Genomic DNA, 25,622 nt, shown 5'->3' with positions numbered 1-25,622 from the left:
TACAAAACCTTCTGATGAGATGAGATGGACTGTTATTATGTAGGAATCAAAGTTTAAATGATGGGGGGTACAGTAGACAATACAGTAAGGATCTTGCGCTCACTCTGATTGGCTCTAAAAGAGCTGCGCTTTACCCTTGGACGTACAAGCAAATTCATACCCCCACCGTGGTACAAGAAGGAAGTGTAGTTCGGCTCCGCTAGGATTCCCATCTTAATTACATATCTAAAATTATTTTGCGTTTAATAAATTACCCTTAACTTGTTCTACAAGAATGACACTGTTTTTTTTTTTCATTACGTCTTTAGTCCGCCATCTTGGATTTACAACTTTTTCTTAGAAGCTATACGTTCTATTACAAGCAGTAATTTTCAAGAATTCAAGCAAAACTACCGCACGAATCTTGATGATCTGTCTATCTAGTGGCATTAACCTGTTTACTGTAACAGGAATGGGCATTGATCGCTATCTAGTGATATATCTGCTATGATACTACGATATAAACAAGTGGTCACGGAAGAGCAAACAAGGGTAGTCATTTTATGTGTCTGGTTGATAAGCAGCCTGCCCTTAGTCATAGTGCCTTGATTTCTTTCTGAGACTAGCTTTATATTTTTGTGCTTATAAATGCTTCGCTAAATCCCTTCGTGTATTTTTGGCGTCAGCGTGATCTTTGTGCGTAAGCCAAACAACTTGCGATTAGGTATTGCTGTCAAACGCAATAGCAATTAGACCTCTATTCGAAAGAGGATATTGTTCCATTGATAATAAATGGTTTAAACAATAAAACCTATGTAAACGTTGCTTTGTTATTACAGTGAAGGAGAGCAAAACCTCCTCTGATGATATGAGATTCTTGTCACATAGAAATCAAAGTTTAAATGATGGAAGTTACAGTCCACAATACAGTATGGATCCTGCGTATACTCTCTGATTGGTTCCATGACGAGATTCCTGAGTTTCTGAAATAGCTGCCCACTGCTGACTTTGCGCTAATGAATAGCGAAAAGGCAGGAGGGTGTTTAATTTTAAAATCCAAGCTAACTTAATCGCGGGGTGAAAATAATTTCATGCTTATTGACAAGAAACATCTTTGGAAATACCTCTGGTATCTAACAAACACGGACCTGACAGCTCTCTCTGTATTCAATGGCTGCTTGCTCGTTGTAAATTTCCTGCAACTAAACACGTAGGGGCCAAACCACCCCCCAAATGTTTAGTCAGTTCTTGGGTATTTCACATTATTTCTCATTACTTAAAAAGTATTGACTCTTTCTACACCAAACTTGGCAGATGAGCAGGAGACCTATTGCCAATTATTTTTACGTGCAAAATGCCAGTAAATGTCAAAGTTGTGACGTCACAGTAATGACGTCATGTTTTTTGCCACTTTTGAAGTTTTTAATATGCATATTTTTTACAATGTGTTCGAAAGAGCACATCAAGAGGAGTTGAACCCTGAAAAAATTTTGTCCATATCACAAAAATTAAATGAAATATGGCATTTCTAAATATGAAAAATAACTCTGCAAAATATGGGGTCCCCCCCTTGAGAAAAATCCCCAAATCGGAGCCGTAATTTTGTTCCAGCAAATGCAACTATGTTGCACATGTGATGTGCCAGATGACTAAAGCAAAATAAAGAAGAAAATCGGGATAAAAAATTATCCCTCTAGTGTTATTGCGTTAAAATTAGTTTTGTTACGTCATAACCTGTGACGTCACCCGTCTTTTTACTGTTAATACCATCCTAACAAAGCCGAAAATCAAATTTCTAAAACCATACGATTTTTGACAACATCAAGCTTTCTATTTTTCTAGATTATTAGCCTTCCTAGAATAAAACTGAAAAAAATAAACCAGAGAGACTGAATTGAGAAGGACAGTATGGTTAAGCAAATTCCGGGGGGGACAACAAAAAAATATTTAACTTACCATATCTCGAAAGATAATCATCATAGCAAAAAACGGTTTCCGGCATTTTACTCCTCAAGTCAGGGCCTTTCCAATGACATAATCTTTTTATCAGATTTTACGAAAAATTATAGCACGTTTTGGTGACGTCATCAATTATGACGTCATAATCTGACATTTTGTCACAACTTCCAAATGAAAATGAACTGGAGAACAAAGAAAGCTCATCTGCCAAACTTGGTTCAGAAATATATAAACCAAGCAAATATAGCCTTCATGAAACATTAGGGGGGGGGGTGGTTTGGCCCCTACGTGAAAAAATATTTATGTATTTCCCATTTAGTGTCAAGAGAAACGCGCTACAGTCGACTCCTGATAACTTTGATAACTTGAACCCTCACTAATTCGAACCTCGCTTTAACGTTTACTGCAGCTTTAACCCCGCGATAACTGACTATGTAACTGGAATCTCCTGCTAGCTTAATTGATTTCGTTTTCGTTTTCCTTCCGGTTATTCTCTATATCATTAGACCCCGGTGGGGGGGGGGCACTGCCATACATGGGCTATATAGGTATGTGCCGCTGTGAAGGGTATAGTTTACAAGCAGCTTACTCTAGGATAGGGTATATAAATTAGAGCGTTTGGGTCTAGAAGAGGGTATCATTTTTTCCAAAACTGACTAGTTGGTTGAAGATTTTCTCTAGACTAAGGAAACCAGGAATTGCCACTCAAAAATATAAAAAAATCAAATCGGCAAGTTTAAATTTACACAAATCAGCCGCAATAGTGACGATAGATGGGGGGATTTGGGGAGTGTACTCTAGTACAGGGTAGCAAAATTTAGCTGAACTAGCTCTGGTATAGGCTAAGGGTTCCAGGGTCCCAGCGGCACATCCCCACCCAGAAATTCCCAAAGTACCCCACCCCGGGCATTAGACCTTCAATAACTCCAACCATGTTGGTCAACTTGTGACAGCTCAAAACGATCAGTACTGTAGTCCCGGCAAAGCATTGAAACTACCAGACGCATGAAGTCCATGAACTCTGTAGCAGTAGCCCGACCCGAGCGGACCAGTCACAGACAAAGTCAATAATTCTTCTTATCAAAATGACTAAAACTTAGTTTTTCTTGTGCAATTGTTTTCAATAAACCCTAATCAAACCTAATATAAATTAACCATGTCATGTTGAGCAGGGAATTTTTCTGTCATAAACAGGATCCTCAAATTACAAATTCAAAATATCCATGCACTAATCGTTAATACATAAACAAGTGGAAAACGAATTTTCCATATACATGATTAGCTTTTACTGCAGTTTTTAAGATAACCAATGAACATAATTTTTTGTGTCCAGAAACAGCCATTTTCTCAAGTCTGATCCAATTTTCCAAGTGTGACCCTTTTTTTCAAGTATGAACCATTTTTCTGAGTGTGACCCATTTCTCAAAGTGTGACCCATTTTTCCAGGTGTGGCACTCTTGTTGCCAAGAGTGACCCACTTTTCAAAGTGCGACACAAGTTTTCAAGTGTGAATCATTTTTCAAAGTGTGACCCATTTTTGCAAGTGTGACCTATTTTTCCAAGTTTGTAACTTTTTTCCAAGTGTAACCCTCTTTTCCAAGAGTGACCCATTTTTCTAAGTGTGACCCATTTTTTCAAGTAAGGTCCCCTTTTTTCTAATTGTAACCCTTTTTTCAAACTGTAATTCATTTTTTCAAGTGTGACCTATTTTTTCAAGTTTGACCCTTTTTGCCAAGTGCTACCCATATTTCCAAGTGTGACCCTTTTTCGCAAGTGTGCCCCCTTTTTTCCAAGTGTTACACACTCTTTTCCAAAACTGTGCTCCATTTTTCGTGGTTTGAACCAGTTTTTCAAATGTGCCCCTTTTTTCCAAGTGGGACCCATTGTTTCAAGTGTGACCCATTCATCCAAGTGTGACCAAGTTTTGCAAATGTGACCCATTTTTCTAAGTGTGACCTATTTTTCCAACTGCGCCCCTTTTTTCTGCAAGTGTGACGTTTTTCCAAGTGTGCCCTGTTTTTCCAAGTGTGACCCATTTTTCCAAGGATGAAAAACTTTTCTAAGTGTGATCTTTCAAATGCGACCAATGCCAACAGCGAGCCAATTTTCCAAGTTCGGCTCTTTTTCCAAGTGTGACCCTCGTTTCCAAGTGTGACCCGTTTTTCCAACTGTGACCCATTTTTTCAACTGTTTCCTATTTTTCCAAGTGTAAGTATGAATCTTTTTCCAAAATTTGACCCATTTTTCCAAGTGCGACCATTTTTCCAATTGTGACCCACTGTTCTAAGTGTAGCCTTTTTATTCAAGTGTGACCAATGTTCCTAAGTATAACCCATATTTTTCAATAGTGATTAATTTTTTTTCCAGTGTGATAAATTTTTCCAAGGGTAATCACTTTTCTGAGTGAGACCCATATTTCCAAATGCGGCAAATTTTTTTTAAGTGTGACACATATTTGTAAGCGCAATCCATTTTTCAAAATGTGACCCATTTTTCCAAACGTGACATTTTCCCCAGGTTTGACCCAGTTTTTCAAATGTGATCCTATTTTCCAAGTGTTGACAATTGTTCCAAGTGTGACTCTTTTTTCTGAGTGTGACGCACATTTCCAAGTGTCACCCATTTTTCCAAGTGTGATAAACTTTTTTAAGTGTGACTGTTTTTCCAAGTGTACCCCGTTTTTTCAAGTGTGACCCTCTTTTCTAAATATGATCCATTTTTTCAAGTCTGACCCACTTTTCCAAGAATGACCCTTTACACAAAGTGTGACCCAATTTTCTGTGTGTGACCCATTTTCAAAGAGTGACCTTTCTTCCAATTGTGACCCATTTTTCTACGTGTGACTGTTTTTTCCAAGTGTGACCCTTTTTTCTAAATATGATCCATTTATTTAAGTGTGACCCACTTTTCCAAGAGTGACCTTTTATACCAAGTGTGACCCATTTTTCTATGTGTGACCCATTTTCAAAGAGTGACCTTTTTTCCAATTGTGACCCATTTTTTTAAGCGTGACTACAAGTACCAAATTTACCAAGTACTAAATTTATCGAGCGTGACCCATTTTTCCAAATGTGACCCCTTTTTCAAAGTGCGACCCATTATTCCAAGTGTGACTAATTTTTCTAAGGTTGACCCTTTTTTTCAAGTGTGACCTATTTTCTTAAGTGTGACCCATTTGAAGTGACCCATTTTCCCAAGTGTGACCAATTTTTCTAAGTGTGATCCATTTTTCCAAGTGTGACCCATTTTTCCAAGTGTGACCAATTTTTCCAATTTTGACTCTTTTTTTTTCACTTTTGACCGGTTTTTCCAATTGTTACCAATTTTACCAAATATAACCCATTTTTTTTAAGTGTTACCTAGTTTTTTCAAGTGTGACTTACGTTTTCAAGTGTGACCCATTTTTTTATGTTTGGTAATTTTTCTCCAGTGCGTCTCACAAAAGGCCGCGTATCACTTAGCCTGCGAAGCAGACTTATTTCCAGCTGTCGCTTGTCTCCGCCGAAAAATATCTCGGTCTTCGATCGCTTGGAATTCTGTATTTCACTGGCATCCAGGATCTTTCTTTGTAATGCTCTTTAAACTATTTCGAACAGAGTAGCAACAACTGTTTTTTTTTGTTTTTGTTTTTTTTTTTTTCTGGAAGGCTGAAACCATGCATGATGACCACGATGGATCCACGAACCCGCCATTTGTATCGGACAATTAAAATATATAACCTTTTGCGATGTCAGCTTTGAAAAACGGAAAGAAATTACTTTCGATGAACTCTCGTGGCTGATGAAACCATTCGCTCGACGCGGCAGATCAAATTTGTCTCGGATCGAATGAGAGTTCGCGAATTTGATCGATTGAGGCGAACAGAACATGGATTTGCCGCCATGCCCTAGTTCGCGCCATCCATTCTTTGATCGAATTTCGCGCGATGCATATACAGCGAAGCCTCTGGTTGTAATATTAACTATTTTAACTCATGTAACCAGGCTATATATGGTTGGTGATCTGGTTTACCGCATTAAATTATTCTGTCAAATGCTAAACGGCTCATACACCACAAACACCCAGAAATTATGCAGTAATTCCAGATTTGTAATCTGATTAGCACGAGCACCATGACGTCAACGGAAATTAGAACCCATGTCCTGCTGGGTATTTCAGAGTCTCATGAATCTCGTCATGGAAAGAGCTGTTTACCCTAAGTCGTACAAGCAAACTTACACCCCTACAGTGATACAAGAGGGAGGGATAGGTGGATTCCACTCGGATTTTTTTAAAAGAAATTATTGTGCAGTTTCTTGATACCACGATTGTAGCATCAACTGATAACGAGTGGTTATAATGACCCTCAAAATATAATTCTTACAAAGAGCTGTAAACTGTTTTGAGCTACCTTAAGAGCATCTCTCTGCAAACTTTGAAATCCCGCGACAGGAGAGAAAATTCTAATTTCCATAATTCTTTTTGGGATTATTTTCAGCCAAAAGTATTGTTTTAGCCTGAGTGGGTTCAATTTTTTTTTTTCTAAAATCAAATACCGGCCATTCCAAGTACCAAATTTATCGAGGTAAAGGTAATATTTGAACTGAGTCATTTGATCCATAGCGCCGAAGCCGCTCCTGGTTTCTAAAGTGTTAAGCGTTTAAGAGTATTTCTACACCCCACACCAACCACCTTCCTCTCCTTCACCCTGAACGAAAAACTACCACAGGGTTAACTCCAGTGTTAAATTCGGCGGCACCCATTTATACACATAGGCTGACAGAGGTATTGTGAGGGCAAAGTGTCCTACCCAAGGAAAAAAACGCACCGAACCTCGGTCGAATTAAATGAGAGCGCTAGTCATCAGGGCCGCTACATCTTGCTCATCACTGAACGTGCATGAGGTCATCTTGCTCCAATTCTTTTAAAATTTAATTCTTGAAGAGTGTAACGTTGAACCCAACTTTAAGAAGCTCCCATACTAACGCACACAGCAAGGACTCCAAGAAAAGATTTAGAAGGTGAGCACAAACCAGGACCCCTTTAATTTATAGTGTGACAAAAACGAAAATGCTCTCCATCATACCACTTACAAATCGACAAGAGTATTCAAAATATCGGTATGGTCAACATCTACGAGACGTCAACTAACGTGATCGCCGACATTCTCACACATTTTATTTTTTCAGAGTCTACTTTGTACAGTCTTATTCTCAACCTTTCTAAAGTCTATTCCGAAAGAATAATTGATTACAAAGAAAATTTACATATACGTTCTGCTAAAATAACTAAATGACAAAATGATTGGCCAAGCACTTGTAAATAACAGACTTTGTATGACTGATGCTATCAAAGAGAGGTCGTAGAAATTTTTCATGAAACTAAAGCTGGATATCAGCGGATGGAATAAAAGCCCGAAGATGTTCTGTGTATCGGCAATATACAGACTTAACCTGAATTGTAAAAAAAAAAAAAAAAATTGTAGTGCCCTCAAATGGGTGCCATACTTCATTGATTTTATCGCCGCAAAAAGTCATTTTATATTTTATTGTCACAATAGTTAGACTGTAGTCGAGTCGCATTTTTATATCTTGTACAAATACTCTTTTATATTGTCCATTATTTAAAAATAACGAAAGCTCCAAAAGCAAAGAACGAGAAAAAAACCACTTGCGGCGTTTGGAAACCAATCATTTTTTGTCAGGTTCTATTGAGGTGACAGGAAAATGCTAGTGGCATCAACCTTTCTATTTTTTCTCTAAACAAAACTTAATTACTTTTTTTTCTATTTTCAGCATAGTCTAACATTAATATATTTAATAGCAATTTTCTTTTGACGTTTTCAAACGGAAGGAATATTAAAAAGAGACATATCTGTATAATTAATTTAGGATCGTCTGGGAGTAGTTATTAATTCAAGATTCATTGCGGAGATTTCAACATGATGGATCTCAGCAACGAAACGGACACGTCCCAAGAGCTGATCTGCTACGGAATACCAGCAAGCATCTTAGTTTTCAACTCAGGGATTTTCATCACATTGATGGGTCTTAACATCTTAATTTCCATAACTGCTTCGGTTGGAAACTTGTTCGTTCTCGTGACAATATGGCGAAGTCCACATTTGCACTCTCCTTCGAACACACTGCTGTTCGGCCTGGCTATGTCTGATCTGTGTGTTGGACTTGTATCTGAGCCACTAACTGTTGGATTTCAAGTAGTTCTCTTCAAGAATTCAAGCAAAATTACCTCCTGTACTCTTGTGAACATTCTTAGTTTAACATCTACATTTCTAACAGCAGTCACCCTGTTAACTGTAACGGCAATGAGCGTTGATCGCTATCTAGCGATATATCTGCACCTGAGATATGACCAAATGGTCACAGAAAAGAGAACAAGGAAAGTCATTTTATTCCTTTGGTTTATAAGTAGCGTGCCCTCAGTCATAATGGTGTTTGATTCTATGACCAGTTATTTAGTTATGATACTTATAATAACAGTTTGCCTCGTAATTATTACGTTTGCTTGGATTAAGATTTACCAAGTTGTACGACATCACCAAGCTCAGATTCAAGATCAGATGGCTGTTGCTTCGCAATCATTTAACATGGCGAGATTCAAAAATTCTGCCATAAACACTATGCTCGTGTTAGTGATCGTTCTGTTGTGCTATACTCCGTTTCTCGTTTCTAAAATTTGTCTCACTGTCAACTTAAATCGTTCAAATGTTCTCTTTTTCGAGATCAGTCTTACATTTGTGCTCTTAAATTCCTCGCTTAACCCATTGGTGTATTTTTGGCGTCAGCGTGATCTTCGTGCACAAGCTAAACAACTTGTGATGACGTTTTGCTGTCAAACACAATAACAATGAGAGCTCTGCCGAAAAGAGGATATTGGTCTGTTTGAAATAACGTAATGCTTGAAACAGTATTACTATGTCTAGCAAAGTGACCAAAAATCTACTCTTGAGATGAGATTTTTGTCACATAGAAATCAAAATTTAAATGATGGAAGTTACTGTCCACAATAGAGTTTGGACGCTGCGCGTACTCTGATTGGTTCTTAAAGAGATTTGTTTACCATCAGACGTACACGCAAACTAATATTCCCACCGTTGAACAAGGGTGAGGGGGAGGTGGTCTCCGCTGGTTTTAATTTTTTGGTCGTAATTAGACATGTAAAATTATGTTTTGCTTAATAAATAATCCTCAACTTGCTCTTCAAGGAATGACATTGTCTTTTTCGTAACAACGTCCTTAGTCCGCCATCTCGGTTTTACTACTGTTTCTTAGAAATTCAGAAAATAACGCAAATTTAAGTAAAGTTACCCTAAAATGACAATAGAACGCAACGAGGTTCTGCAATGCTGCTCAAGAAAACCGTAGGGGGGAAATGAAGAAAAGCGTAATAACGGCAAGATCTGGAATATCAGATACGGCTGCTATGGTAATGCCAAATGATGCGAGGAAACAGGTGACACGTTAAAATGTCCACCACGGATAAATGAAAAAATAGTAGAAGTTCAAGCATCAAAGAGAAAAAGACAAGTTTAATTTGTCTGCACAGAAATACAAATCTCTAAACTACAATAGAACAGTGCACAAAGAAAACTAGAAAATGCAAAGCCTGAGTAAACATTTATTTACACAAAAAAAATCTTAAACGAAATGTAGTGAGTGTGCTTAGTGAAGAGTTCATAGTAATTGCTTGTCAATTTTTTAACAATAAAACTAACAATCTCCTCTTACTAGAGACCAATCATTAAAGTCTATAAATTCTTAAGGTAAAAAAGCTTGGAAAGGAATATTACATTTATTGATTCGACCTCAATTGATCCCAATCCCAGTGAACAGTTTGTGTCATTGTCACGGACCTTCTTCCAGGAGAGAGGTCTGGAATCTCTATCAGTGTTATCAGTGATGTCCGTTTGGTCTGATGGTTCTCTCCATATAAGGCGATACAAGGCATTACTTGCTGTGTCCGCTGACCTTTAGGCAATACAAAAATCATTTTCCGTGAGAACTAAGTGCACTTATTTTATTTAAAAACAGTCCTTCAAGCACTCCAAGGTTTATTTACCAATTAAAGCAACAAAATGGTCCAATTTCGCTGTTCGCGTTTAAGCTTGCCGTTACAAATTCAGTAGCAGAAGCAGGTCTATAATGTAAACCTTTCGTGAACTGAAAACACTGCTTCCCTATCCAGGCGCCTTTATTGCTTCCAGGACTACTACACTATTCTATTCTACCCTAGCTTCAAAATTGATATTTGTATTATCACTTTATTTTTGTTGATGAGATGACAAGACCACGGGTTAGCATCTTTTCGCCTCTTGCTTTTCTGTTAGCCACTCCCTCTGTGACCTATATGGAGAAAGAGAGCACATAGTCATGTTGATGAAAAAATTAATACAGTTTATCGTGGGAAAAAATCTTGTCATCTGATCATCTGTAAAAAAAAAAAAGAGAGAGAGTTGAAAGAAAATAATGACATTTTTGGCGCCGATTTCTCCTGAAGAGAAGGTCATCGCTTTTATTCCCACAGGAAACATGCGTGTTTGTAAAACAGTTGTTTTCCTGGTATTCTATTCTTTGTTCTATCTCTTAGTGAGTACGCGCGCTGTGATTGGTCAATTTAGCGGGCAGTATTCTCCTGTACGGCCCGCTAAAATTTAAAGTTGGCTTTGTTGCCAAACTGTTTCGTGATTTATCGCCAAGTGTTCTTAACTTTTATAGCAAGTGAAAGTTTAAAACTTTCTTATACTCTAAATTGTGTAATAAAGCGCGCTAACGACTTAGAAACAATTTCAAACTGACTCGTTTTGCTTTCGAGGTGCGTCAGAAATTTGTAGCCCCTCCGAGTCCCCGCGAATAGAAACGTTTTCGAACTCGTCAGGCACACAGTAGAGATTAGATATGATAAATGTCTTACTAACCTCGTCTTCGCGGTCCGTACTGTAAGTTACGGATCCTAAGCGCTTCGCGCTTAGGCCATAAATCGAAGGGAAAGAAACTCGGTCCGTAACTTACAGTGCGGACATCGAACTCGGTCAGTAAGAGGTATGTCCATTTATCTAATTAAAAACAAGTACATAATTAGCATATAACCAACAAACTGTAACAGCGAAATCTCGTGCGGCTTTCAGCCAATGAAAAACAATCTTTTGGTCGTTTGAGAACGTGCAGTGAAACCATTGCGCCCAACTTGAATTAGCTATTCTGATTGTACCTGAGAAGGAACACTAAGACCTCGGCAAAGTTTTCGAAGCCCAAAACGCCGAAACATTGCGTTTTCGTGGAAGAAGTCTCAAGGTAATTACCTTTAACATGGTAGTCTAATTTATCTTGAGCCTGAGAAAGTTTAAGTGCCAATTTAGAAGAACCAATTTGTCTAGTTCAAGGAACCACTTAGTTGTTCGTCAACTAGAAGTTGATGTGGCGAGTTTGCGTTAGATTCACGTACTCGTTGTATATCTAGCTCAGTTAAAGTGTTCTACTCCGTTTGCATTTCAGAATATAGCTACCACCAGAATGACTTGACACAAAAACAACACGAAGAAAAAACCGAAGTATATACCAAGCAACAAACTTCATGAACTACTCGTGGCAAGAAACGTGGACGTGACGGTTAAGACGCCCGATTTCTATGGAGGCACGTTTTCCCGTTACGTTTGATACTATTTACTTGTTTGTTATTTTATGACTTGCCCGTAATTTTAATACACGTATCAGTGGATTTTTCACGATTTTCATGTTATATGTTGGACAATGTTACTTTAGCATAAATTTAAAACGTAAACTAATAATTTGCGTGGGAGCAAAGGTGTATCGGAGTGTTATATATATGAATTGATTAAGACTGGTCCAAGATCAAACTGCATTTTATACTATTTCTCTTGAAGCATTTCTTTTGAACAAATGTGCCCACAATCCTCCAAAGAAATTGGTGGGAACCTGGGCAAGATTTCATCAGAAAACTTATTCAAGGTATTTGCAAATTGCCTGTGTATTGCAAATACTATGGAAGAAACTGTATTCCTGTTAAATAAAGTAAAGTTTGTGTCACCGCAGCCTAATTAAAGTAAGAGGTTGTATAGAAATGTAATTTCGGAGTAAGAAATGACCTTGCAGCTTTTTTTATATGTCTGTTCTTTTCAGGTTCGCTTCTTCCGACCTTAAGAAGCAGTCAGTCAAATGCCCTCAGCTAGAAGTCCATTCCAGTGCAACCTGTTTAAATTTGCACATATTAGCGCCCAATGTTCTCAGTAACGCCTTGACAGCGAAAGACACAAGTTTTCCCTTCTGGTAGAGGTTAGTACAGTTCATTGTGGGTAGGGTGGGGTGGGTTGTAAGTAGAGCTCTGGATGAACCTTAAAACTCGGCCAACATTTGGCCTAAATTCGGCTCAAATTCGGATTGTACGACTTATTCGGCTTAACTTAATTTAGTTAGTAATTATTTAGTGCTGGGTGGTGTGGGTTTGGGCCTTCCCCTTTCTTTTCCTGGGTTTCATAGTTCGGCCTTCGAATATTTCACTCGGTCTGTTATTCGGCATAACATTTTATATTCGGTTTTTCTTCGGAAAAGTTCACCTTTATTTTCGATAACACATCGGATTCACCACTACGTCTGCGCAACTCCCGCTTAGTGTTTTTGAAAGAAAAAAGTTTTTTTTCATAGTTCCTGTTAATGACAGTACTATCACTGTTATTGACAAGAACTTCAGGCCCTTTAATGACAGCAATAACGCTGTCATTAACAGTGTCGTATTTTTTCGGCTCAAGGGTTCATCCAGACGTAAATTTAATCTTATTAATTACAAAACTTAGGAGCTAGGGACCGAGAGCTTAACACGGGAATGAAGACTGTTTTGCTTTCTTCTGTCCTGTTAAGCTGTCTGTTTTCTAATTGTAGGTAGCTTATTAGTATAGGCTCTATAGTGCAGTGGGGATCTGGGACAAAGCACACACCCAAGTTAACTCGCTTACAAATTAAGCATAGGCAGCCTCCAAAATTGATCGACTGGACAAGAAGATGCGTTCTGCGAGAAGATCTTCGTTTATCTAGAAATTGAGCAGACAGTGAGCATACCATCAGTTTATTTAATAATCCTGGGAGGCTTATCTCACTTACAGGCGGTGTTAACAACCAGATATTTATGCGAATGTCTCTTTGCTAGCGTTGCCTTGTGAGACCAGTCTCTTTAGGGAATCCGCTTGCATTGCACTTTGCAGGCGCAGGAAGCTTAGACCGTCTACAAATTGTAGGCGTAAGTAGACTTCACATCTGGCGGAGAGCCTGGAGCCACCCTTGGAGCCTGGATCGACACAAGCTAACTCGAAAACAATTGTAAAGACCTCTTAAGTTAAATACTAAGACCCGGAGAAAGAAGAGCCAATTTGTCGCGGCATAGCAAGACAGTTATAGGGTAAATTAGCTATTTAGACTCGACTTCGGCGGACAACGACATATAAGAGAACTGGAATTAAGCGAGACAACATTGAAGACACTGGAATGTGGAGAAAAGAAGGCAAAGCAACTTCGGCTGCTAATCACATCTAATTTGTTTAGACAAGATAGTGTAGATAATAAAGATAATAACTTGTATGTACCACACTGGTGAATATGGCTTTGATTTCAGATGCTAACGAAACGCGTTTGATTTATATTCGTCCATCTGGAAAGATTTCGTAAAAAAACCACAACCTTTGCCTTATTTACTTACAAAGTACATACTATTACAGTTAATCACTCTGAGGTCGGTGAATAACTGTTCAGTAAGATAAGAAGCTTTCTAGGTAATAAAAAATCGTATTTATGAAGACAAAAAAACAAAAAAAAAAACATGAAGGTTGTTGTTATTGTCATTGTCTCTGCCACGCAAGAATCACGAAAAAAACGCGGGCGGATAAATGTTGTAAGAAGTTAGAATATAGCGCGCCCTTTTGGCCACAATGTTTATTTCCACTGATTGAGACTCGAAACTCAATTGCCTATTGCTTAAAAAAAATTTTCAGACTTTTTTTTTTCTTGTACTTACAAACGATGTGAAACAGACAGTGTGGCTGTAATGGCGGGTTGTATTCTAATGTTATACGGCATGGCCTTGCTTCGGCTTAGGCTTCGGATCGGTTAATGGTCTCGGTTAATGGTCTTTGTGCCACGAGGCACAAAGAAGCTAGGTAACAGGTAACAGGTAATGGTCTCGGATCACTTCGGATGACGATCGGTTTTCGGCTTTCGGCTTTTACCGACAATGTATAACAAGGGCCTGGTATCGCGTTTTTCTCGATAGCAGGCCAATACCAACCCCCCAGATGTGTATCCGAGCAACCCTGGGTGTTCCACGAGTACGAACATTCTTGGTTTCTCAGGGCACATTTTTTTAAAAAATAGGAGCGCACCCCCTCATGGATAACTTTAGGTCCTGTGGCATAATGTAAGATGTAGGAGTATTGTAATATTCTTTTGAAAAATGTAAGCATAGTACGTACAGACTAACTTTTATACCGAGCTGTTTTTGTTTGCAAAATAAATTTTGTTTATTTCCGCTTAGAAGGCTTGTTCTAAAAAATATTGTTCAAAGCTCATTTTCGGGAGCAAAAGTGACCAGCACAACTGCAAGACTTTGGAAATAAATCTACTTTTTGCAAACAGTGTGTTCTGTCCTTATTTTGTGTATTTATTTTATCTGAATAGATGACTTACTCTAACCTATTGTTTATCCTAGCAAGCTCATCACATCACAATTTCACTCTGGCCCTCTCTAGACTTTTTTTGCGAGGGATAAAAGGATTATGTCAAGGTTGCGAAGTTTTGTCGTCTTGTTCATTTTCGGGGACGAGTTCTTATCTGTGGTGAATCAGCAACGTCAGAGCTCATTTTCCGAAACAAACTCGACTGTTGTAACATAGACAATAAACAATAAAACCACTTTTGAGCAAACAGTGAGTTGTCGTAATTACTTTGTGTGTTTCTCTTTAGCTTTAACGCATCATTACAGCGTTTCATGCTCATCACACAACAGATTTTTTTTCTTTCTTAGCTAACTTGGATTCCGCTAAGGATTCTGCTAAGGTTACAAACTTTTGACTGTCCATTTTCGGGGACGTATTCGTCTTGATCGTATCCGTGGCTATGGAACTTTGTGGGGGCTCATTTTCGGGAGCTGTCGGAGTGCTGTCGGTACCTTTTCACGGACATCTCGTTCAAAGAGTTACGTGGCTATGGAACTCTGTTTGAGTTCATTTTAATTTCGGGAGCGGTAACGACTGGCCTATATATAACACAGACTTTGAGAATAAAAATCAAGTTTTAGAAAATGGTGTGTCCTGTCTTTCTTTTGTCTTGGTAAATAGCTGTAAGGTTAATAGCTAGCCAGCTAACTGATTCAGGTCGGAACATTTCTTAATTGAATATCTGTATGTAATTTGTGGCGGTCTCTAGTTGAAAATAAAAAGCTATACTTCACATGTATAGAAAAAACTTGCTTAAGTGAGTTGGTTTTGAATACTATAGTTAACTTAACATAATTCTACAGCTTTTTCCAGAGATCTGTCCACAAAACACAATAATTTCACACTTATTTCCTTTCTCAAAATTCTAGCAGAGACTTTCAGTTTTGTCTTTCGAAATCGGTCTTATGAAGATGGCAAGGCGTGACTATGAAAAAGTATTTAACCTTTTGAGGAATTTACACTGAACGTCCGTTTTCGGGGACGAATGAAGCAAATATAGTTCTGGTCAAATGTAACTTCACAGTACACTTCTACCCGAGGAGCATTTGCTGATTCTCGGCAATTTGGTAAGGACTTTCAAAAATTCTCTTCGAGCGTCCATTTTCGGGGACCAGGCCCGGTAATTTCGTTCAGTCGTATCCGAACTAAGAAGATTTTTGAACTCATAAGATTAATTTGATGGTTTATTGGTTTGGAACTTTTCAAAAAACATCTAACAACGTTTACACCGAGCGTCCATTTTCGGGGACGACGTAATTATGCTCCGTTGTAACCCAAGAAGATTTTCCAATTCTCAGGATGTGACGAGTATCGAAGAACCTCCGAACACGAAGTGAATAGTCGTCCATTTTCGGGGATGACTTGAAAGAGTCTCTCATCTTTCGCGTCGCGCCAGTTTCGTCGGAGTGTTAAAATGCGTTAGCGGAGAAACAAACGAGTTTAACAAGGTTGGTTTTTCGTTGCGTTATTTTAGGTGAAGAATGGACGAAACGAGGATGTTCATCGTCAACTGGCACCAGGAGAATTTCTCCACGGAGTGAAATCAACCGAGCTCTGAGGTACATTACTACATGCTGTTATCACATGTGTTTATACTAGGTCAACTTAAAATCGTAAATTTTTTTACAGCACTGTACCCTCTTTCTCTGTCTTATAAATCTTACACAGAAGGTAAGTTGGTAAGTATTGCTGAGCTTTGTATTTTACCCGCTGAACTTGCCTCCATGTTTTTTCCAACTTGAAAAATTTGGCGATTTTAATCAGCTGTTCTAGGTATCTTCATAATCGAATATCGGCTTATATTTTACTAAAGTTAAAAGCAATTGATACAATGCATGGAATATGAGCACATGATCTAAATGAGAGAGTGCATAAGGCAACTGAAAATGTGCGACTAGAGTAATGTATTGTTATAAATTGATTTCTTGATTAAACAATCTCTTAGTCATGTCTGTATAGGTTTTCTTTTCTAATGCTGCCTTGATGAAGTCAGAACCGAGAAAACAATTTCTAGGTCAAGACCAGGTAAGGAGCATGGATTTTTCTCCAGTGATTCTTGATTTTGAATGCTAGAATGAGGTCAAGTTTATATTGATCGAGATCCTCACTGGTGCACACGTAGGGTCAAGGAAGCTATTCACATAAGACTTCACCCTAATAACATCAACAGGGATAATGGAATTGAAATTCCTGAAGCATGGATACCGACGATCAAGAAACACAACAACAGGAGAACGGTACAACAGCGGACCACTGAGGGAACAGCTACTCGCCGGAACAATGGAACAATAGGAGGATCGAAATGCACCAATCACAGCCGACCTTTGTGATATAAATGATACCGTGCAATCAGTCGACCTTATCGCCTGAAGAAGACTAGGAGTAAGCAGTCGAAACGTCGCGATCTACATCTCAAGTGACTGCATCGTGAAACAAACGATAATACACTTTATTATTAACCAAAATAAATAGTTCAAATCAAAGCTCTGAACTCCCTGTCTCATACTGGTATTATAAAGCAGACAGATGACAAATATTCTAAATGTTATGAACCTATTGTCTTGATAGACAGCCAAATTCTCCTGAGAACAAGCAGAGCATAAAAGTGCGAGAATCGCTAATGAGATTGAGGCTACACAGAAAACACCCTGAAATCTAATCAGTTTTCAGCAGTGTAATTTTTTTAATGATCTTCATTCAAACAGAACTGTTCTAGTTGCCAAATCCAATAGAAATTCCTACGCAAGACAAGTTTGCTTTGTTCAAGAGTCTCGTTGCAGATCCCGATATGGAACTGTGAGCCATTTTGGATATCGTATCACCTCCTTCTGCTATTTCTGTGCTATCTACTAATGGCCTCAGAAAGTTTTGTTCAAACTCAGGTTGCTATCAGATGACTAACCCAGCAGTCGTAAGCTGATTCAGAAGTATGCAGCTTATCAGTGCCGTTTCACAGAGAACGTTTCGACAGTCGGCTATTTGGCCAGTCACACTAACAATGTTCTGATTTGAAAACTACAACAAAACAACTGTCTTGTCTGACCAGACCTTGTACTGGGCTATAGCCACAGCAGACCCAGACAGAGAGGACTAAATAGGGTGCTTTCTGGCTACTTAGACAAGCAGACCTCCTCCATGGCTGTGACATTTCACCCTGTACTCAGCAGCAGACTATCACAGAGGCGGTATCCTTTCGCACGTTTAATTTAAATACATATATATCACAGACTGTCGGGAGCAACTTTGGGTTATGTGCTGCAGAGAAATTTCCTGTAACGGAAGACCCTCAGGTAGGGTTCTGTAGGGGGTCTTTAGAGCCTTTGGAATAAAACGAAAACTGGGCAGACCGCTCTTTGATTAGTATAGACCGAAAATGATATTTGCATGTGGAATCTTCATGGGAAACTTCCTTGTTTCGCGATGTTTACCGGGGCCGGGTTGTTCGAAAGCCTGTTAACGCTAACCCAGGATTAAAAGTTAACTAAAGAATTCGTTTTTCTTGTACAAAAATGTTTTATTTTACTGCCTATTTTTGAGAAGTTTGAGGTTATTCAAACCCCAAACAGAAGGGCAAACAATATTAACTGACAAACGTACCGAAAAGTTAAAAACTGAAATCAAAGCTCTCCCTAATCCTGGGTTAGCTTAATCGTGGTTTGAACAACCGAGGCGTGGCGACAGTAGAAATATATGTACATTTATCATACAGAATGCACGCCGGCGAAGTACTTACGCCTATATCTCGGCCATACGCGTCCTATTCCTAACTATATATGTGACCTAGCTATGAGTTAGCTATATGTCGTATGCCTCAGCAAGATACCATATCCTAACGTAGGTGGGTAGCGCACTTTCTATTTTTCAGCCTGGTACGTCAAAAGCATTATCCAGCTACTAATTCAGTCAGCCCAAAATCTCCCAACATGGATAAGCCGATCCGATAGCTGGTTAATGCGGATGTCCCCCAGGTTGCATGAGACAGGTCACCTCTCCAGCGGTACACTCTGCAGACTTTTGGATTCGAGGATCATCTTCTGCACTACCATACAGGCCTGTTGATTCTTCCTGCTTCTTCGGCCGCCAGTGAAATCGTCAAGTTAAAACGACGCATGATAGTAAAGACAGGTGAGTTTGCAGTTGCGCGTAGTTTTTGCACACACCATTTCGCTTGTCACTGAAACGTTTGCGGAATCTCTACTGGCCTAAATTATTTCAATGCCTCTTAGCTGATGTAGCGGTGCGTCAAGTCATCAGTGCTCGGCTGCATGCAGTCATTCGGCATGTTTCCTAACTTTAATCTCAACTTCAACTTTATTTATTGTCCGCTATATACATAGTTAACAATAGTTGGTATCATGAATATTTAAAGAGAAATATTTGTTACATTTGGCTAGGGAAAAGACTAAAACGACAGGTACGTGGTAACTACGTAGAATAGCCAGTGGCTTTCGAGCTGGTTACCACCATGTTAAACTAAATGCGGTGGAACAAAAGTACATTACAGATAAATACATCACTGAAAATACTGTGCTGAAAATATTAATACATTACGGAAAAAAATATATATACATTACATAGCGACAACTGAGCATTTAATGGGTGCTGCTTATACTGGTAACGTTTATACGGTTATACTTATTCTGTTTTGTTTTTTTTTGTTTTTTTTTTTTCTTATCAGACATTTCGCAGCGTTCTAAGAGCAGTCACAAAAAGCAGCAGCCTTCATCTAGATTACGCTCTCCAGACAAGTGCAATTTCACTGATCTCGACAACACGACCAGTTGTTCCATATCTGAACAGAGGATAACAGGTCGCTCCTATAGGCCGATGCTACCCGACCTTAGAAGCTCCTTAGACCAGATGCCCTAAGTATTTCACATGGATATCCAACTGTCCAATGAAAACAGAACGGAACTATGAACAGCATACCTCCAATAAATGAACAAAGCATGCTCTTAACCATGCAGGACGTTTTCTTGTCAAGTCAAGCTAAGGCAGCCATATTAATGTTCTCAAACTGAAGCAATTCATTTATGGTGAATGAGATTTGACTGAAATTTTGCACATACATTTTGATACTATGGGGACATGAGTATGGCAGCCATAAAAATACCTTATTGGTTTTGTAGATGAATATCTAAAAATACTTTTTTGTAGAATAAGGAATGGAATATGGTGAAAGACAAGTTCGGAAAATTTGGCAATATTTTTCAGTCAAGAGAATGTTTCTACTCGTTATAAGACAATTTATCGCGATTCAGTAGAGAGAAATGATCTGATAAGGCGTCAGGACAAGGTTCAGTTCCCCGCCTAGATCGTTCACTGCCACTGAACTTGGAAGGAAGTAATTTTTTGGAAAGTGTAATGTTGAGAGTGGTTTTTCTTAACCAGTTATACAGTACAGTTTATAACGTCGTGTTTGAATTTCTATCCGAGGGTTATGAAAAATCCCTCTAAAACGATTTAATGAAGGCGCGTTTTCAGAAGTAATATTATTACATTAATATAATTACTTTTATTGTATTGTTATTTGATTCTATTACTATTATATAATAATAGTTAACTATGACTTAACAATTCGGTACTAAAATTCATGATGAAATAAAACCATAAAAATATCTAAAATTAAAAAAACAATACATGAAGATATATTCGTATAATGAGAAGGAAGAAAAATGTTATAAATATCAAGACATGTAATTAAAGGCTAAGAACAATGAGTCACAATTACGATATATAAACACTTAATGAATTTAAAAAGATATATAAAGATAATAAATTAAAAATTCTAGCAATAAAGACAGAGAAATAACACTTTCGCAGGCAAGGTGGTATTGGCGTCAGTGGTGGTTGGCGTTAGAGGTGCTCCTGATGATGGTGAGGGCGTTGGTGGTTGCCGCGGTGATGGTGGTGGTTGGTGGTGGTGGTGGTGGTGGTGGTGGTGGTGGTGGTGGTTGGTTGTGGCGCCGGTTGGTGGGGTGGCGGTTTTGGGCAGTGGTGGATGGTTGTGGCAGCGGTTGGTGGGGTGGCGATGTTGGGTGGTGGTGGATGGTTGAGGCGGCGGTTGGCGGGGTGACGGTGTTGGGTGGCGGTGTTGGTTGTGGCGACGGTTGGTGGGTTGGCGATGTTGAGTGGTGGTGGTTGGTGATTATGGTGGTTGCTGATGCTGGCGTTGGTTAGTGGTGGTGACTTTATTTAGCGATAATTACACATGAAAGATTATAATGATAAAGATCTGGTTCTCAATGAAATAGGATAAAAAATTATAAAGAAAATGTAGTATGCAATATGCCTAGTCTTGGTAAGACATGTTACTAAAGTAAAGAACATGGAATAAATTCTTAATAAAGTAATAACAAAGGCATAAATACCAGATTAAGTGAAACATGCGGGCAAATGAAGACATTATTACACTATAGATTGCGCATTACAAAATGATCAATAAAAAGATATGATATACTTTTTTTGATATAAAAAGATATGTTATATGAAGTAAAAGAGATGTTGCAATTGCAAGTCGAATACGATAACGTGCTCTATCAGGAAGATTAAATAATATTTTACACTCGTGTTATAAGGATACAAAAGAAACGTAAGACAAATAAAGACCTGACTATTGTCAAACAAATTAGTATAGGTAATCATACGGTTTCGAGTTCAATTTGGAATTAATTTTCACGAGTGAGCTTTTTTAAAAACTCACAAGGGGTTATTAATTCAAAATTGAACGAGAAAAACCGTATGATTGCTTATTAATAATATAAACATGAAAAAAATTTGCGTGGAGGAAATGCCGGAAGACCATTTTTGAAGCCATTTTTTCTCATTCAAGAAAACTTTTTTCAAAGTTTCTGCACTAAATTTTCGTCATCATTTTATGTGATATCATTGGCTTAGAAAATTTCCTATTTTCTTTCAGCCAATCATAATCTAGAATTACGATGTGTAATTTGCACTGGTGTTACACTTTTTGCACTGATGTTACACTTTTTGCACTGGTGTTACACTTCAACTGCACTGCTCTCAGCCAATCAGAATCGAGTAGTTTTTCATGTATATTATTAAGGTAGAAAACGAGAAACTTAAAAACTGTTATGGACACAGGGAACAAAAGGTTTCGACGTAAATTTATTTATATCTTATAGAGGGGGGGGCAACTTATACGAAAACATAAAATTAATTAATTGTCGACTATTTTCAACTAGGGCCGTGCTTGGAGAATATCGGTCTTAAAGGTCTTACTAGAAGGGATAACTCGCGAAGAAGACCTCGTAGACAGGACTAGACCGATATTTTCCTAGCGGGTTATTGATAACAGATTTACTGTACATCTTTATGATTGTAATAGCTGTACAAAATTAATCCGGCCCACTGTTTAGAAAATAGTACACCAGCAATAAAATTTTCTGATTGGCTTGTTTAGTTATTGACTCTCTTTTCATTATTCGCCGTGTAAAAAAAAATTATATTTTTAGAATACACTATTAAAGAATTGGAATTACACCTCTTGTCTTGTGTGGAGGTTTTATCATAGAGGCCTGCTTCAGGCACGCCTAGCTGTTGGGAACGTTAGTTGGAAGGCTACTGCACAAATGTGCCCTACTGTAGTAGTGACTGCATTTTAAAATGTCGGTACGGGCTTGACTTGTTTTCTGTATTATATAGTCCGTGGTGAAAGGTTAAAAAGATCTTTCAAGGCTAAAAAGGGGTTAACAATGGCCACGAGTAATTTTATAAACTAAGTTCGTCTTGTATTCCTAAAATTCAAATCAATATGTATAGGTATTCATACGGTTTCGAGTTCAATTTGGAATTAATTTGTACGAGTGAGTTTTTCAAAATGCTGAAATTGCACGAGCCGCTTCGGCAAGGGCAATTTCAGCTTTTTGGGAAACTCACAAGTGCAAATTATTTCCAAATTGAAGGAGAAAAACCGTATGATTACTCATTAATAATATAAATATGAACAAATTTGCGTCGAGGAAGTGCTGGAATATCTTTCTTGAAGCAGTTTTTTTCTTCATTCGAGAAAACTTAAAATTTCCGCACAAAATTTTCGTCATAATTTTACCTGATATCATCGGCTTAGAAAATTTCCTATTGTCCTTCAGGCAATCACGATCCAGCATTATGATGTGTAATTTGCACTGGCGTTACACTTGAACTGCTCTCAGCTAATCAGAATTGAGCGATTTTTTCATGTATATCATTAATATCGTAACAAGAGACGAGATCAACATCTTCTGTCGTCATAGATTTTTCTTCAGTTCATTACTGGTTCGGTTGCACTCAATCGAAAACTCGTCGGTTCCTCGTCGGATACGAAAGAAGCCACCGTATCCCCATCCCTCTCCCGCGCTGTTTTTCGCAATCCAAAACTTTTCCCCAGTCTCCTTGTCTGCTCCACATCCTACGACCAGGACTGCATGATTTGTTATTTCGAATGGGTTCAATTTGTCCGTCAAGCCTGTGCGACACTAGACTGACAAATTGAGTGGACTGAAAACATTAAAATACGCCCAAGTTGATCCCCTGCAGCGTTTAGTACCGGAACCCTATTGGGCGCAGAGCGGTAAACTTTGCCAAAGGACACAACACTGAAGTCCCTGGCCTCGGAATAAGTCACAGCACTCTTCTTGAGTTCCTGGATTTTACCTTCAGGAAAGTTTTGAAATTATTTCAACCAAAACGGAACACAAGAGTCTTATCCGTAGGGAGCTGAGAATCCTTAGTGCGGGTTGACGCCATTATGGTACTACTCGTGCGCAGAATAGAAAGATGTTTCCGCTGGAATGATTATTAACTACAAACCGAGAAATTATCAAGGTAAGAGAGTGAATCCGCCATATAGGCCTTACACCCAAGGGTAATCCTTCTGAAGTTCTTTTTAGACATGGTACCCAGTTCTTCTGCGTATGTTTCTCGCGCGTTGCGTGGATGTTTTCGTGGAGGATCGGTTTATGTTTGTTTCGTTTCGTTTGAACGCGAAGGAAAACCTCTCACGCTCTGGGGAATATCTCATTGATATTTTAACTACAAGCAACGGAGCTTCGGCACTCACTATGTTTTAATACATTTCGAAACGTAAATAGGAGTTTCAATAAGAGACAAATGGTCTCCCCTGCACAAACAGTAACAACTGAAAGAACGGCAGAGAAATGACTAGAGAAACGAGTGCAAACCAAACAAACGCCCAAACACGCTAGGCAACCGAAGAAACAGATGGTCGAAAATGCAGACACGCTCACCGCTCAAGCAGCAAACGGCAGTTTAAGCATCAATGCCAACAACGCCAAAAACAACGTCGATTAAATAACGACTTTATATTCAACCTATGAATCTCGCGAGAATTTAGGCTCACTCAGTTTGTCTATCACTGTCAGAAATAGCTCAAACAGAATATGTAAGACAGCGTCAAAATTCGAAAAGGAAATATAAAAATTGGCCTTCGAAGTCCACGTTCTCTCGAATATGCAGAATGTGACTATTTCACGTTGTTGTTTTGTAAAGAACGGCAAAGAAATGAATAAATGATTATAACGCACGCTTACACACCCATTGTACTCGTTGCCGTTGCCGTTGTGGTTTGCTCATTAAACTCCCTTTAAACCGAATAAACAGCAAAAGAAACAGCCAAACGAGCACAAAGCAAATGAAAGCACAGCGGAACAAAAGACGGCTGAGTGCAGAAAACATCTCTGCTATGAAACGTCTTTTGAAAATCAAAACATATATAATCACTTCGCATTTCCCGCCATTTCGTCTCGGAAAGTTGCGAGAAAGTCGCTTGGCCTCTCCGCGCATCGCGCTAGGAGCATCCTCGAAAGAACTGGGTACCATGTCTAAAAATAACTCAAGAGGGATTACCTTAGGTATAAGGCCTATATGGGGGATTCACTCTCTTACCTTGATAATCTCTTGCCAAAAACCCAGCTCCGTGTTTGCACCATAATTATTGTACCTAATCTTGCAAACTTGGAGGAGTGATTTGTTCCAGTCGACTAAAGTTAAGGCCGTTGACCAAACATTCATTCATGACTCTTTTAAGCACTAATTCTTGGCAACGAACAACGATAAATAAACTAACTCACCCTGTTGAAAACACTGGAGGCATTTTGGTCTCCGAATAGGTACAAACTTTGGGCCATTGTAATTTCTAACCCGTGTCGTATTCTCAGTTCAAAATGGCGACACATTTTAAAAACAATTCAGCACCGAAGCTGTAGAATATAGCGCGCCATGAAACACAACAAAGATCTACTTATTTGACTGATTTGTGAATACTTTTCATTATATCTATCCACCTTCACATCCCTCCTTCAATCAAATTCTCTTCTTGGTTGTCAATGGTAATGTATTTCGTATACTGTGATCGTCCGGGTGAGTGTAGTTCTGAAAAGAACTGTTGTTGGTGACTGACGTTTCGACAACCTGAGCGGAAGTCATCTTCAGAGTCAAGTGAATAGTGTTTGTCAGTCGATGATGTTATAAGTCTGGTCCGTTGAACGTGATTGGTCAGTATAGCCATGATGGTATTGGCTGAAAGACTAGTGTAAAGTTTGTCATCAGTCATTGGTGGGTTTTGATCCGTCTTTTTTTAGTCTTTCAACGACTGATCATGACTCTGGAAAGATGGTACAATAACCTAGAACAAACGCCTCTTAACAGATGTTAACAACTACCGGCGCCTTACAAACGACACTTATCCATGACGGAAACGAAACCGACAAACGGACTTCTAACAGACCGACTTAACAATAAACGGACCAAAAACCGACCTATTTGACTAAAAAAAGACGGATCAAAACTCACCAATGACTGATGACAAACTTTACACTAGTCTTTCAGCCAATACCATCATGGCTATACTGACCAATCACGTTCAACGGACCACACTTATAACATCATCGACTGACTAACACTATTCACTTGACTCTGAAGATGACTTCCATTCAGGTTGTCGAAACGT

General features: G+C 38.7%; 1 protein-coding gene across 1 annotated transcript; it reads left to right on the top strand.

Annotated features, from left to right (window-relative positions):
* The first annotated feature begins 7,712 nt into the window (after positions 1-7,712).
* On the top strand, positions 7,713-9,141 carry LOC110064593 (melanocyte-stimulating hormone receptor-like). The gene has a single exon (XM_020771658.2). It carries the CDS (start codon positions 7,859-7,861, stop codon positions 8,780-8,782), a length of 924 nt encoding a protein of 307 aa, XP_020627317.2. The 5' UTR covers positions 7,713-7,858; the 3' UTR covers positions 8,783-9,141.
* Positions 9,142-25,622: the final 16,481 nt, after the last annotated feature.

The sequence above is a fragment of the Orbicella faveolata genome, unplaced genomic scaffold (assembly GCF_042242905.1).
Source record: "Orbicella faveolata isolate gen_17 unplaced genomic scaffold, um_ofav_v1 contig_1, whole genome shotgun sequence".
NCBI lineage: Eukaryota > Metazoa > Cnidaria > Anthozoa > Scleractinia > Merulinidae > Orbicella > Orbicella faveolata.
The sequence above is the reverse complement of the archived record's forward strand: the minus strand, read 5'-3'. Positions and strand labels throughout refer to the sequence as shown.